Source organism: Colossoma macropomum, unplaced genomic scaffold (assembly GCF_904425465.1).
Source record: "Colossoma macropomum unplaced genomic scaffold, Colossoma_macropomum, whole genome shotgun sequence".
Lineage (NCBI taxonomy): Eukaryota > Metazoa > Chordata > Actinopteri > Characiformes > Serrasalmidae > Colossoma > Colossoma macropomum.
The window spans coordinates 32141871-32158927 of NW_023494798.1; the positions used below are offsets into that span (position 1 = coordinate 32141871).

General features: G+C 40.3%; 1 protein-coding gene across 1 annotated transcript in view; it reads right to left on the minus strand.

Annotated features, from left to right (window-relative positions):
- The window catches only part of LOC118817920 (F-BAR and double SH3 domains protein 2-like), a 181223-nt gene that overhangs the window by 126859 nt on the left and 37307 nt on the right, over positions 1-17057 (minus strand). The window contains exon 3 of the mRNA XM_036584932.1: positions 7580-7625. Within this exon, the coding sequence (XP_036440825.1) occupies positions 7580-7625 (46 nt within the window). The remainder of the gene's footprint in view (positions 1-7579; positions 7626-17057) is intronic.

The following is a 17057-nucleotide window of genomic DNA, read 5'->3' on the forward strand; positions in this document are numbered from 1 at the left end:
TAATAATGTGTAAGTTATGAGAGCGTGACACTGAAATGTGGACCCACATATGGACCCTCACACTTTAAGGGGTTAAAGCTAGTGATGGTCATTGTGTTTAGGCAGCAGTGATGCGGGCAGCAGGGAGCCAATCAGAGCCCAGCTGAGGCTGCAGGAGGGCCCGAGACTCCCCTCCCCTCCCCACACCCCCATCCTTTCCAAAACAAGCGCTCCTCTGTTCAGAGCGGCCGGCCTGGAAAACAATGTTTATTTGTGTGGACAGCTGTGCAGTGCAGCGCGCTCGTGGGGGAGATGGGAGCACGCTGCCTGCCAAAAACCCCAGAGAAGATCTAAAGCCGGAGATTCAAAGCCTCGGACCCTTAACACCCCCCCCCTCCCCATCTCTGACTCTCACGCTCGCTTATGATTATTTCTATAATCGATTCATTTTTTGATTATCATTTGATTAATTCAGCAATGTAACCCTTATGTCTTCTTCAATTCTTCTCCCTTTACCGCCGCTATGCAAAGCTTCACCTGGACGACGAGATGTTTCTTGTTTTATGGTGCAATAAAACGACAACCATAGCGCCCCCTATGCTCCCTACAGAGTACTGCAGTCTGAACGACTGACTTCCTCCATCATGTCGCTGCTGTCGGGACAAAACCTCGTATCTCCATTTTTGCCATTTTTCAGTTTTTGATATAATTTGAGAATACCTGTTGTCCTTTACATTGTGTGTAAATTTCATGATGAATGGACCAACAGAAATGACCCAAAATTACTTGGAAAAAAGTCTGGTTCCATTGACTTACATTAAAAGTAAACTATGTTTTTTCCTTCTTCTGTAAAGTTACCGTTTTGGAGATACGAGGTTTTGTTCCGACAACAGCGATATGAATGTTATACAGAAGAGGCTTGTTAGCGAGCTGCTATGCAGGGTAGGTGCGCTATGCAACAAACAACTATGTAGGTGATGTCACTTAGCTAATTAAGCTAGCTAGCTAAGAAGCCAAGCACCCAAAAATGACCAAAATAGCTGGTCAGCTGTCCAAATTCCCAAACTTTCAAACCAGGCTTTAAGGTTACCAGTGTGGCTGCTAGCCAGTGAACTATCCTGGTTTGTGTGCCTCAATAATAACAATAATACACACTGTTATTATGATAATATCACAGAGGCATGTATTGTATTATATAATAATACCATACAACAATAATAATACATTTTATTTTAGATAAATGTTACTTTCGATAGCATCTTCTCCAAGAACTCAAAGCCAAAAGCCATTAAAAAACTGAATGTAAATACATAATTAGCAATCGCATCACTATGGTGTCCCAGCTGGTTGCTAAGGTGTTGCTAGGCCATTGCTATGGTATGCCAGGTAGTTGCTAAGATGTTGCTAGGCCATTGCTATGGTATGCAAGGTGGTTGCTAAGGTGTTGCTAGGCCATGCATGTTTCTGGGGCATCACTAAGGTATCCCAGGTGGTTGCTAAGGTGTTGCTAGGCCATTGCTATGGTATGCCAGGTGGTTGCTAAGGTGTTGCTAGGCCATTGCTATGGTATGCCAGGTGGTTGCTAAGGTGTTGCTAGGCCATGCATGTTTCTGGGGCATCACTAAGGTATCCCAGGTGGTTGCTAAGGTGTTGCTAGGCCATTGCTATGGTATGTCAGGTGGTTGCTAAGGTGTTGCTAGGCCATTGCTATGGTATGCCAGGTGGCTGCTAAGGTGTTGCTAGGCCATGCGTGTTTCTGGGGCATCACTAAGGTATCCCAGGTGGTTGCTAAGATGTTGCTAGGCCATTGCTATGGTATCCCAGGTGGTTGCTAAGGTGTTGCTTGGCCATCACTATGTTATCCCAGATGGTTACTAAGGTTTTGCTAGACTGTTGCTATGGCATCCCAGGTAGTTGCTAATACGTGTGTACATAGAGCCCATGTGCTTGTATGCATGTGGGTCTGAACTTAACAAACTGGATTAAAGGTCTGCAGTGAGGAACTGCTTTAAAGTGGAAAATGAAAACATTGTAATATCTGCAATGCTACAGTTTCGTTAGAAAAATCAGTTTTAAACCATTTATGAAAACCTTTAAAGGGAAAGCTGTGTTGTGGGAAATTTAATACAGAGCTATATAACTCAATGTTTTTAATATTAACCATGCAGATATCACCGTGATAGCAAAAGCACACTGTAGTTTTAGATGAATTATTTCTCACTTGTAGTTAAATCTTTTGTTGAGCTTTTACTCACTTTTACTCTCGTTCATACTTTTATTCATACCACGTTTGTGTTTCTTAACAGAAGATATTTTACGATGATTTGTATTTAATGAAAAACGATGTATTGCAGAAAGAAAAAAAACATTGTTTCTGTCATGGTTTGGCATTGAAAGAAAGGGAAGAAAAAAGTCCACACACGAATCTGTCGATGAATCAAGAACAAAAGTAATTAATCCTGAAACTCACTGTGCCATTAATTATGTAATAACATAATTACATTTGAACAGTGTAGCAAAATGAAAATAATAACTCAAAGTCTAAAAGGTTGAAGGACAAAATGAAGAAGTGAGCAGGACGTCACTGAACACAACGTGACACAAACAAAACAAAGAGCTGGAAGAGAATCAACAAACGTTAATACAGCAACACCCAGCAAAACAGACCCTCGCGCTGTTGTTACTGATAGTGCTGAAAGGCCAATAGACAAAAGAAATTCATACCGCAAAAGATTAAAGCACGAGTTGAAGATTAAGCGGACACGTCTAATCCTTTACATCCTCTGTGCATAAACCCAGCGTTCAGGGTCAAAGGTCAAGCTCAACACGACTCCAAAAAGGAGTTTATCTCCACGAACAAATAAAAACGGATCTTTTATTTTGAGCATCTGGAGCCGGTAACGATGCTTTTTAATGAGGAGAGCTCTAAACAGGCCGAGTTTAATTACACCTCAAATCCACCAAACTGTCATCCACACATGGCCCTCCAGCTCAGCTGGGCCTCCCATCTGACGCCGGCATGTGTGGGTTTGTTTTTGGACGTTTTCAGGACAAAAAATATCCTGACAGCCAGAAATCAAGACTAAAAACAGGGCTAACCTACAGGACCAACAGCAGTACTTGCTGAGCATATATATATATATATATATATATATATATACATACACACATACATACACACACACTTATTATTACATACAGGTACATACATATATACAAAACATAATATATACCTCCTACATTCTCTTTCTAATTTGCAAACGCCCTTTTACATTGTGTGAAAATTTCATAATTTTGTCCTTTCAGCAAAAATCAAACCATCTTTTATGTCCATTTTACCATCTTGGCTGTAAATGTGTCTCAGTATGTGCTGATGTACTAGTATATGATGAAAAATATAATATAAGTGAAAACACAGACTTACTTTGCTCTGCTTTAAGCTTTAGCTCAGCTATAGCTGCTTTTCTCACATCTCCGGCAGGAAACTTTTCCTCAAAAGTAGAACAGTTTCTTGTAAAATGTCTCTGAACGTTCCTTTTTTTACGAGGCTGTCAAACACTAAAAAGTCACAAGGCTGAAGTCAGTTTCTTGTTCGAATTTTCCCGTTCCACCTTAAATGGTGCAGCAGTTACATTCAGACGCCATTTAAGGTGGAACGGGAAAATTCGAACAAGAAACTGACTTCAGCCTTGTGACTTTTTAGTGTTTGACAGTTTCTCGCAGCAGATTAAACGTATCAGGAAACCAGCTGGAGTGATTATTAATACAAATAAGTCCATTCATAAGGCACAACACAGGGGAGCTAATCAGAACAGAGCTCATTTACATAGAGCAATCTTAAAGGCAAAGTAACGAAGAGAGTTTATAATAAAATACATGTATGAAACGTTTTTATGACTATCATTTAAAGAGCCCATATCATGGTAAACCAAATTTCCACCACTTTTATAATAAGGTTTGATATAGAACGTAAACACTATTTAAAACATACTGTTTTTTATGTAATTTGTAACACCCCCATTTACACAGTGTGAACATTTCATAATAAATAGAGTAAAATAAGTGTTCAAAATCTTTTTATGCTAACTTTCATTATATGATTTTGGAGATTCTGTTCTGGTTTTGTTTGTTCTGACAGTGACATACTACACTATACATTCTGCATTCTGATTTCTTTTACAGTGCAAGGAAAAAAGGCTGATGGCTGATTTTTACCAGCCTATCCAAAGCTTTACGGGCCAAACGAACACATTAACACATTTCCAGAACTGCTTATTAGCCAAACTTGCAATATGAACAACATTATTAGCTTTTTACTGGGCCTTTAAACTGACATTGAATTACTTTCACTTTTAAATCAGCTCCACATTTCAATAACACAGAATAGAGCGCTACACTGAAAGTAAGCGATGACTGACCGTTCAGCACAGTGACCGCAACACTAAATAAAAACATAAATAGGCTGATTGCTGATTTTGTGTTTTGAACAAACCAGCCATTTCTGATGGGACATATGTTTGACCCCACGTTCCGGCAAGGTATAAAAACAAGCATATGCGTGCGGATGTCTGAGCCAGCGAGGCAGCGATGTTTATGACTGTGGTTTTGTGTGTTTGTGTGATGGCAGCGTCTCTCTATAGCTGTTGTGCCAGGTGTTGGCATTGAGAGATCTGAATTAGAGCCAAGATCAGCCCACACTCATTACTGGGCACCGGGCACCAGACACACACACACACACACACACACACACACGCGCACACACACACACACATACACACACACACGCTCACATGCTTCTAATCCTCAGGGGTAATAATCTGAGGGAATATAATCTGTGGAGCAGCGTTTATTCCAGACTCTCTGCACTGCTGTCACTTCCTTCACAGTCTCGTGTGCAGTCAGGCTGACGCTTCCTCACAAACACTGGCCTGTAGTGACTGATGACTGCTGCACTACAGCACAGTGGCATCTTCAAAAGGCCATGGTATTTAAGAATCACAAGGGCTTAGCGCTGCACCGTATGGGCATAAAATACGACGCTGGACAAAGCTGTTGGATATCACTGTGATGATATGAGAATTATATTTATATAATGTATTATATATTATATAAATGCTGTTGGAACAAAAACCTCATAACTCCATTTTTGTCGTTTTTCAGTTTTTGATATAATTTGAAAATGCCTGTTATCCTTTGCATTGTGTGTAAGTTTCATGATGAATGGACCAAAAGAATTGACCCAAAATGACCTGGAAAAAAGTCTGGTTCCATTGACTTCCATTAAAACTAAAGTAGGTTTTTTCCTTCTCCTGTAAAGTTAATGTTTTGGAGATATGAGGTTTTGTTCTGACATATGTATGTTATATTATTATTAAAATAGTGTGCCTCTGAGTGGATGCGCCTCAAGTACAGATGTTTTATTATTTCTGGCTGTGTAAACAGAAATTTAAATAACCCCTCCTTTAAGCAAACAGCAAAATACCAAATTATAATTTTTCAATATTAGTAATTTTCATTACTAATAGCTACTTACACTAGAAATGAAAGTGCTTTCCTTGGTGTACTGAAAGGCTGAGAAACAGTCAGAATTCCCTAAACATTCTCTATAAAGGCTACAAAAACAAATGCATATACATATATATTTACATTTGCTACACAGACACACCAAAACAAACCTTATGGTGGCCCGTCTTTACGGTGAGGCACGTTTGTTGTAACAGTAACCATTCCTGCTTCATACAAAAAAAAGCAAAGGAAAGCTTCAAAGCTTCAAAGGAAAGCAGTGATGGGAGTTACTTTCACTTAATGTAGAGCTATTTGATGCCTGAATTGCCAAATTTTAGGCTACATCCACATTACAAGCCTCATTGCTCAAATACCTTGTTTAGGTAAGTGATTCAAATCTGTCATTAATGTGACGAACCGGCGTCCTGAAACGACCCTCATGAGCACATCCTACTCAGTAACGTCACATGAATGAATCACGTTCATCATCAGCACAAACTAACGAGCAGAACGAGCTTCGCTGAGAAGATAATTAACTCTGATCAGCTCTCAGCTTCATTATTAGAGCGAGACGAAGGAGAAAAAGGTGAGATGAGCTGCTTTTCCACCGTTTACAGGCTTTAACTTCTGTTCGGCGCTGCTGCCATGGTAACGCTGAATGATGGAGCAGTGGAAAAAAAGCCATGAATTCCGATCTGAGAGTCACATTAAGGTCGCATGGCCACGAATTGGATACGTATCCGATCTAGGACCACACATGAAAGTGGCTCAGGTCGGATTTGAAATGATCAGACTTGTGTGTCCACACAGCTCTGAAAACATCAGATCTGAGTCGCATTAGGGCCAAAAATCAACCTGATAATGTGAACGTAGCCTAAAGGGCCTCAGGTGGCTCTGAGAATGTGGGACTAGTTAACTAATAAGCACCTTCATATCTGTGGCATTAACATTGTCTGATTTCCTTTGAACACCCACAAATCAGAGGTCTCGGCGAACATCGTATGAGGTCGTAAGTACTAACACAGCAGCAGTAAACACATCCATAAGCTTTTACAGCAGCTGGCGGTCTGAGAGCGACATTTAATGGTAATAAAACAGGAATCAGCTCAAACGCTGTTCAACAGCGCTGCTGACACGCTCAGCTCAACACTACAAACACCTTGATGATTCAAAGCCCTGGGGAAACAGCTCATTACAGGCAAGACAAGCAGACGACAGCGCAGTCAAACAAGCCCGCAGCGCTCATCCTCCTTTTCTCCGACGTCCGCACACAAGCAGGACACGAAGAGACGGCGGCCGACGGGGCGGAAATGCCTGTTTGAGGTAATGCTAATTAGCCAGCATTGATCTGTTCCTGATGAACCTTTATTTCGCCGCTTAATGGGCAAAGCAGAGGCGTCATTCAGACAGACACTCATTAGCACTCTGTCGCTAAAGCTAACTGTAGGGTGTTTTACTATAAAGTAAACCAGACATGGATCCGATCTGATGCCCAGAATGAGGACTGCGCCTGCAGGGAAAGCTGGGATTGGATATTGGAGGAGAAAAAAGAACAGATACAACCCGATTCTGCAACAAACCAGGCAGTTATTTCATTAGATTAGGTTTTAAGGGTGTAACGGTTTCAATGCCAGCTGCTTGCTCTCTACTGAGGATCTATCATTCATCATCGTTCCCAAAAAACGGGCATCTCTGTGCATCCTATCAGAGTAAAGGGGGTGGGGCTAATGCCACAGACACACCCAATCCCTAATTGACTGGGCTTTTTTCTGATTAGCATGTAAATTCTAGGGGGTGTGACTTTTGTAGCTTAATTAGAGCTCTGTAGAGATATTTTAAACATATTTAATCAAAAATCAATCAATAAATAAAAAATCTCTTTTTTAAAGAGTTTACCTGAAAACAAACGTTTCAGCATTGGTATCAAAGTCAGAAAAGAAAAGGCAGAATCGTGCCATCGCTACCTGAGAAGAATGTGTGTAATTAACACAGAAGTTAATGTGAGATTTCCATCGCAAATATGATTCTATTATTATGGAGAAGAAAGGGATTGTCATCATCATCATCGTCATCATCCTCATCCTCATGATCCTACCTGTGCGTAGTCTCTCTCCAGCGCAGCCTTCTTCTGGCTGTACGTCCTGTCAAAGGCAAACAGAGAAAAGCAGTCATCAGACATTATAATATGACCTCGGCTGACCTCATACATATTCATAACCCTCCTGTGGAGAGCCATTATGTTCTCTACCTCCACAATTTTACTCCACTTAATCTCTGCCCTCAGAGCATCAACAGGCATTTGTCTCTTTCCGTCGATCTTAGCAAGTAAAAATATCACAAATCTAGTCAATATTTCGTCCCCTTGGAGTTATAAGGTTCTGCCTGCGTTCTGAGCCGTTTTGAGATATTGAACTTCAAAGATTTTGCATTCTAAATAGCAAAACTGATAAGTGGATCACGTCTCTTTCATATGCATAAATAACAGACACCCTAAATTTATTCTAAATGTACAATATCAAAATCCTATCAGATTTGTAAATGAGTTTTTTGGAACAGGTCAAATGCAGACAGAACCTTCTAATCCTGAGAACTCACTCTCTGCTTTTATAAGGTTCTGGAATTACAAGGTTCTATCTGGCAAAACATTAATAACACCAAAATGTCTTATTTTGGGAGAAAGAAGAAAAAGAGAAGATGGATGAACAAATTAAATTAATGTTTATGTTGTAATTAAGACCCCATCAATTCAAATATTTACTATTTATTTACCTTTAAGGCTTAATATTTATAAAATTTGAGACAATAAGACTTTTTAAAAGAGCTGTAAGAAGACAGGCAGAGTTTCACCAACCTGTTTTCATGTTTCATAAAGTTTTATGAACTTTTCCTGCAGTTACTGAGCAGAGCGGCAACAAAGATGACAAAGAAACAGAGCCTGATTGGTCCTCTTGTGTGTATTTGAAGTGCTGATTGGCTCACAGACAGAACCTTAGAGAACTAAGTTAGAGTTTGATTTTGGAGATAGAACCTTGTCGTTTTCTGGATAAAGAGGCCCAAAATGCACACAACTTGCACAATGCACAAAACACCTCACATAATATTAAGAAGTCAACCAGTACATGACCAGCAAACACAGTTCTGAACAGCTAATCACACAAAAAATCATCATATTTTTCATTAAAACACTTAAAGGTTTACTTAATCGCAGAAAATAAGTGTTTTGGCAGTGACAAATCTCCAAAAGTGGAGAATTTTGAGCAACAGCAATGATGTATCTATATAACTGATACATTAGCATTCAAAATTGAATCACTGTTAAAATAATAAAAATGTTGCAGGTACATGTATGAAATGTTTCTATTATGATCATCATTTAAAGAGCCCATATCATGGAAAACTGAATGTCCCTCATTAAGGCTTTGATGTTGTATGTAAACACTGTTAAAGCTTCAAATACTGTTCACTTTCAAGTCCATACGGTCCATATACAGAAACTACACTGCCCATTTTACATCTGTTTTTGTGACGTCACAAAAATCAACACATTTTCGTATTCCCACCAATTCAGCCTGCAGCACATGAGCTCTGTCCATGTATGCTGTAGCTACAAGAAGTCAGCTCTGAGTGCTTTTTTGTAATGAGGCACCATTCAGGCCATCCAGTCAGAACAGAGCTCATTTGCATACCTCAGTCCTAAAGGCACAGCAACAAAAACAGCCTGTTTAATTCTGAGGGACACAGAGAGGTTGGAAAATGATCATAGGGGCCCTTTAATAACAGCTGGTGTTTAACTTACAGTACATCAGCATTTCAATCTACACTGTATGATTACTGTTGACTACGATTAATACGAGTGATTAGACAAATACTTTACCAGTTTTTGGCTGGCGCTCGACTGGTTTGCTTACTAGCCGGAAGGCAGGATGTGGTAAAAATGCTAAAACAGCTGAGATAATAAAGTGCTGCTGAAAAAAACCACAGACTGAAAAGACCCCCCACCCCCCAGAAAACATGGCAGCAGGACAGAGAACGATGAAAAACTGTCATATTTTAGCAAGTCATCTTTCTTTTCCTCCCCATTCCATCAGCTCTGCCTCTGCCTGAGCTCCTTCTCTTCTTCTTTCAGTAACACAGAGCAGTGTGCAGTGGTGTGATCCCCTTACAGACCCCAGGGGAACGCTAGGCTTATCATTCAGTTACTAATCTTAACACTTACTACTCTGTAACTACTATTAATTACTCACTAAGGCTGCACGATATATGGTGCCTATGTTAATCCTTATTGCAGTTTTAGCCATATGCAATACATAAATTGAACAAGGGTTCAATTCATAACACTGGACTGAGTCATTAAAGACGCGCTGCCACCATTTTGGTAGGTAAGCTGTAACTCTGATGGTGCTATGATAGAGCTCGTCTCATATCGCTGCGGCAGCAACAACCCTGCAGGTGGATGAAGACCAAGCAAAACAGACCAGAATGGCTGTGAAAAAGATGACAATATATTTAAATACAAGGAACGCTGGAAGGAGATCAGCTTGACTGGTGGACTGGATCCATATAACCTGCACAGCTACCAAAACTGCCAAAGCTCTTAAACAGGAAACACAATTAACAAAGACCGTTTCTTATTCGCCGGCATCTTAATTCGAGCTTTCCGTTCCACCTTAAATGGTACAGCAGCACTATTTACCGTGCTGGTTTGTGGTTTGGGACGCAGCAGAAAACATACAGCGGGAAATTTCAGCTGTTCAGATTCCAGCTTTCATTTCTTATTGCTACAGCAACAAATCAAATAAAATCAAGGCAATACTCTTAAACGTTTTGGTTATGATGCTTCAAAAATTCTCAAAAAATGCTTTTTACTGCCTTTGCCACTGCGCTAGTGCTTGGACTTCAAGTTGCCTACCACAGTGGCGGCAGTGCGACTCTATGATGTCATCAGAGTACTAAGAACAGGCTCCAGTGATATCTGGGAGGAAAACGTACACAAGACAAAACGATTTGGGGTGCAAAAGTGGCGATTTTCAAAAAACACTGTTTACCTTCCCCATACAGAAAACCAGCTTAGACCCGGAATTCCTAATATGGGGATGTGCTGTGAGCATCCTGACCAATCACAGTTCTAGATAACTGTTTCTGTGGGCATTTGGATGAATCGAGGTATTCATGTAATCTAACAGAAGTCAATTACTGCAGTCAAAATAATGCAGGCTGAACTTCACAGCAATGATTCAACAATGTGCTTTTAATATACTGCAAATGCAACACTGACAATATAATCGCAATACCAATATTTTGTCCATATTATGCAGCTTTAATAAGTAGTATGACACCAAAACGTACGTTAGTTATAAGACCCATTTATGAGGACTAGATTTCAGTCAGTGGAGATTTAGCACTGGAAACACTTTCTAGTTTAGAGCAGGGCTGTCAAACTGATTTTAGGTAATGGGCCACATTATTTTTGTGTTATGTGGCCCCATTACCTAAACTCAGTTTGACAGCCCTGCTCTAACTAAAAAGTGTTTCCAGTGCTAAATCTCCACTGACTCTGAAATCTAGTCCAAGATTAGGCTTAATCCATGTCAGAGAACCCGACACGCAGAGTTTAAGGGGTTAAAGGCACACTTAGTAAGTTTGCTCTTATGCAAGGCAGGAATTTCCGCACAAACTCCTCTTTTCCACAGACCCCAGCGAACCCCTTTATCGGCCAAACAAGCGCTACGCCGAATCCAAACATGGCAATGTGCTTACATACTTCAGTGGGGGGGCTGCAGGGGGGCTTGTGTGGTGCAATCACACTGCGTCTCATTTAGCAGTGGGTCTAATGGCTTTGCCCCTTGCAGAAATCTCTCCTCTCTGCGTCTGTCCCGGACGGCCGTTATCGCTGCCAGAACGCTTCAGCAGCTCTGAGGCAATCACTACTACAGCCTTCGACTCCAAAGGCCCTGTCTCTGTCTGTCTGCTTCAGAGGACAGCCAGGAATTTCAGCATTACGTAATGCCTGTACAGCGTTAACCCTTTAGAGCCTCCTTAAATTTTAGCCTTAAGAGGCTGAAAAGCAGTAGCTGCTGAGAAACCACTGAATTAGACACTTAAATTGGTTCTATATAGGAACAAAACGGTTCTTCTATTGGTACAAGCTTAATATCCACACTTGACAAAGATGGTTGTTCAAGGGTTCTTTAGTATTAAAATTAATTTACTATTATTGTCAAGCTTTACTAATTTACTATTACCAACCATTTCATGCTTAAATGGTTCTTTGCATGGTAAAATGGTTCTTCAGACTGATGAAGAATGTTTTCTTTGGTTCTAAACAGAACCTTTTTGAAAAGGGTTCTATATAGCACCAAAAAGGCTTCTGCTGTTGTCACGATGTCAAGCTTGTAGCAATAGAAGAACCCTTGTTGGTGCTATATAGAACCCTTTATTCAAAGAGGTTCTATACAGAACCATCTACAGCACATTCTCCATCAATCTGAAGAACACTTTAATCGTGCGAAGGGTTCGTTGAGCGTTCATGGTTCTATGTAGAACCATTTTCTTTACTAAAAAACCCTTGAGCCACCATCTTTTTTAAGAGTGTTGTTACAGTTGAACCTTTCGGTACTACGTAGAACCATTTTCCAACAGTCCCCATCAATGTAAAGAACCATTTCATCATGCAAAGAACCATTTAAGCATGAAATGGTTCTATACGGGACTCATGGTTCTAAATAGAACCGTTGTCTTTGCTAAAAAAACCCTTGAAGATCTTTTTTAAGAGTGTCGTTACAATGGAAGAACGTTTTGGTGCTATGTAGAACCATATAAAACATTCTCCAACAATCTGAAGAACCGTTTCACCATGGAAAGAACCCTTTAATCATACAAAGGATTCTTTGAGTGTTTGTGGTTCAATACAGAACCATTATCTTTACTAAAAAAGCTTTGAACCACGATCTTTTTTAACAATGTCGTTACAATAAAAGAATGTTTTGGTGCTATTTAGAACCATAGTCAAAAAGATTCTATATAGAACCATATAAAACATTCTCTATCAATCTGAAGAACTATTTTTATGTTTTTTTTTATGTTTAAGCATAAAATGGTTCTATATAAAACTAACTGTTCTAAATAGAATCATTGCCTTTAGTAAAGAACCCTTGAAGAACCATCTTTTTTAAGAGCATAGCTGAAAATTAACTTCTATTTAAGCAACAGAACACGAGAGGGAATGTGTTACCGCGAAATAACATCACGGCTCAACAGTTACTTCCGGCCGCTCAAGCTGATTGGTTGAGAAGAGTTCTAACTGTGCTGTTATTTCGCCATAACATCACAGGTTTTTCACGAACACTGTATCACTCCGCTGAGATGGTGTTGCTAAGCAACCAGTTTGACAGCTGTAGGAGACGCTCAAGCCATTTAAACATTTTTACTTCTTACTTTGCCACAAACAGAAAATGGATACTTTTAAGATTAGATTTGACCGACAGCCGATTTGGTCAGACTCTGAAGATGAGACGACACTAAATTCCCAAACTGTCATCACCACTGAGCAGCTTTTCAGTCGGCAGCTGTGACAGAAGAACAGCTAAACAACCTGGAATCAGCCAGAAATGAACCCAACACCATTCGCCAAACGTGTAGTTTAACCTTAAAGTCTGACTGAGTCGGACTGAGCTATAAAACTGGCAAAATATTTTGTTTTCTTTTTTTCCCAATATGTTAATTTCAACAAATAAACTTTAATTGTGTATTAAAATGTGCAGACGTGTGTACTGCAGAGCAGGGGTGTCAAACTCAACCACTAAAGGGTCCATATAAAAAAAATCTCATAAAATCTGTGGGCCAGAGAAAAATGTTTTTATTTAATTCTAAATTAATGTCGTGCTATAAGTCAAATGGACCACTGTTTATTCAAAATATGCAAAAGCTTCGAAAGTTAAATATAGACACTTGTAGTAAACCTTTAATTCAAAATCTAAACGTCCCCAGTAGCTCAGTCTTTTAAACCTACCTGTGTGTTTGAACCAGACATCCTTTCTTTGCTGCAAGTTCATTAAGACTTGGGCTCAGTTTCTGAGCTGCTGGGCTCACGTTGGGTGTTTATATTGATTGAACTGCAGCTGAAATACATTTTGATGATATGACTGGTGCGGAATTGTGTAGAATTGAGGTGTAACTGCTGTCCTATAGACTGCTGTTGGGGTAGGAGAGTCAGAGCACATTACCTTGCAGTGCATGCTGGGAACTGTAGTGCAGCACATTGTGAAATGGGCTAATATTAATAGAAAATTTTAATATTTTTGCAGATAGGATCGTGCAGCGGGCCTGATCCGACCTGCTGGCCTTGTGTTTGACACATTGGGTGTAGAGGATGTGTTTACTTATTTACACTACCAACACCACATGACCAGGGCGTCCTAACTTCTGCATAAGACTGTTAGCAAGTCTGTTTGAGATTACTTAACAGCCCAACAACATTACTTGTTAGCTACATTAGCCTCAACACACACTAACACACCACCACCACGTCAGTGTTACTGCAGTGCTGAGAATGACCCACCACCCAAATAGTCCCTGCTCTGTGAGGGTCCATGGGGGTCCTGACCACTGAAGAACATGGTAAAAGGGGGCTAACAAAGTATGCAGAGAAACAGATGGACTACAGTCTGTAACTGTAGAACTACAAAGCGCACCTATATAGTAAGTGGAGCTGATAAAATGGACAATGAGCGTAGAAACAAGGAGGTGGTCAGAATGTTATGCCTGATCTGTGTATATAAGGATGTGATCATAGAAAGCGTATGCATTTCTTCTGCCTGCACTAGGGCCACGGTAACAGCAGACAAAGTGCAGACGTCTACCAGTGCATGTTAATTGCTTTCCTTTTCCACCGAGGTCTATGCTTGTGTGAACTCATGGTGTGAACAAGTGTGGAGAGCAGCTGTAACCACAGACTTGTTTCTCTACCAGTGAAAAGAGGGCTTGTTCAGAGAAGTGAAACTTAAGGTATCAGTTCCTTCCACTTTCTTTACCGCTGCTGTAGCTGGGCGGGGCCTCTAGATTTGCCTACTTTGCTAAAAAAAGCCTTTTAACTCCAACCTAATAACACATTACTACATGTGTGTGAAAAACACTCCCACAGGGTCTGCGCTCAGAGCCGCTGACGAAAATCTAAATGAGCTCCAAAGTGAATAAGTCTGTTTGAACAGTGTCTGGGTTTAGAGGAGATCAGGAGGAGAGCATGTGGGAAGATTACAGAAGAGACGGAGAGCAGGGCTTGTAATGCTGTTATACACAGTTAGCACTATTTAGAGCTAAAGATTTGATGTTACAACTTAGTACGTAACAGGCCTGGGTGATGGCACGATGTAACCAGATGTCGATGATGACTGGCAAGTAACCCCTGATTATCACTGTGCTGGGAAAGAGAGCTGAGGACAAATTTAACTTCCTAAATAACTATAAAGACGTACATGTAACGTTTTATTCCCTTTTACTGTTAAAACAATGCTTTATTAGACAGCATTAATAAATTCTACACATCTCTGAGTCCCCAGAGTGCGATGTATCAGTTGCGGAAAGCATTGTCCATAAAGCTTAAGCATCCTGATGGTTCAGATGAGTTATTAAATTATGAAAATATTACACTTTACAGTTTTCCCACAGGCATGTTTAGCTTAATTCCAGAGACGCTCTTCTATAACGTAACCCTGCAATTACACCGACAGCGATGCGGCACGAAAAAGTGGTCATTCATATTTTAATGAGAGCTGGTGATTTCTGACAACAGGAGGCAGCGCGAATATTGCAGACGCAAAGTGGGCGGAGTCGCCGATGAGCCAAAGTTGAGCAGAGTTCAACTTTATGCAAATAAGGGACGAAGCGATGTGGCGATTACCAATAGGAATTGAGCAGCGTAGTGCCTGGTGTCAGTGAAACCATGGCAACCAACGGTCCGCTTGAGTTCAGAAACGCCTACAGGTGATGAAAGACCAGCGGTTTGGGCGACAAGAGGCATAAAGGCCGGCTGGTGTGAACAAAGGGTCAGAAAAGACCTGTGCAAAGCGCCTGGATGTGGCATTGGAACTCACTCGCTTGCGCACATTTAGCAGTCTGATGTTTCTCCAGCAGGGGAGCTATTAGTATACAAGTTGAAACGGTCATGAACCCACACCAGCAGGAGCTCATGAATCAACGTGTTTGCAGTAACAACACATAAAATGAGAGGTGAAATAGCTTAATACCAAAATTACACAACAGTACAATATTTCATAAATCAGAGAATGTATATGTACACTTTTAAAAAGATGGTGCTTCAAGGGTTCTTTAGAAAAGACAATGGTTCTATGCAGAACCATGAACAATTCAAGAACCCTTAGCTTGATTAAAGGGTTTTTGCATCATGAAAGTGTTCTTCTTATTGATTGAAAATGTGCATGAATGTGCTATAAAACCTTTTTGAAAAGGGTTCTACATAGCACCCAAAAGGGTTCTTATATTGTTGCAAGCTTGACACCGTAACAACAGAATAACTCTTTTGGGTGCTATATGGAACCATTTTCAAAAAGGTTCTGTATAGAACCATCCACAGCTCATTCTCCACCAGTCTGAAGAATGCTTTCATGGAGCAAAGAACCCTTAATTAAAGGGTTCTTTGCATCATGAAAGGGTTCTTAAGATTGACAGAAAATGTGCACGAATGTGCTATAAAACCTTTTAGAAAAGGGTCCTCTATACCAAGCTCTAAAAGCTTGACACCATAACAATAGAAGAACCCTAATGGGTGCTATATAGAGCCATTTTCAAAACGGTTCTATATAGAACCATCTATAGCACATTCTCCATCAAGGATTTTTTAGTAAAGATAATGGTTTTATATAGAACCATGAACACTCAAATAACCCTTTGCATGATTAAAGAGTTCTTCACATTGACTGAAAATGTGCTGTAGATGGTTCTATATAGAACCTTTTTGAAAAGGGTTCTATACAGCACCCAAAAGTTCCACTTTTACAATAGAAGAACCCTATTGGGTGAAATGTTCTATATAGAACCATCTACAGCACATTCTCCATCAATCTGAAGAGCCCTTTAACGACACAAAGAATCCTTTAATCATGCAAAGGGTTCTCTGAGTGCTCATGGTTCTATATAGAACCATTTTCTTTCCCAAAGAACCCCTGAAGCACCATCTTTTTTAAGAGTGTATGAGCTACACAAGGCACAGAAAGTAGGTCTAAGCTGCAAAGGACCATGTGTTTGTGGAGGGCTGGGGGAACATATCATCAATGATCCTGTACAAAATATTAATCTAAGTATATATTTAGATTTTACCCAGGGCCCAGTCAGCTACCCTGGGAGCTACAGTGAAAATGGGACTCCTAACAAAACTGCCCCCATCAGATAAACAGCACTTAAAGCTTTCATCTCTGAGAGAGAGGAGAAAATCAAGCTGCTTCAGATCTGAAAACATCCACAGGTGTTTCTGTCCATCCTTCCACTGTGAGAAGACGACTCAGCGCTGTGGGTCTGAAAGGATGTGTAGCTGTCAAGAAGAACCTCACTGAGAAAAGGAG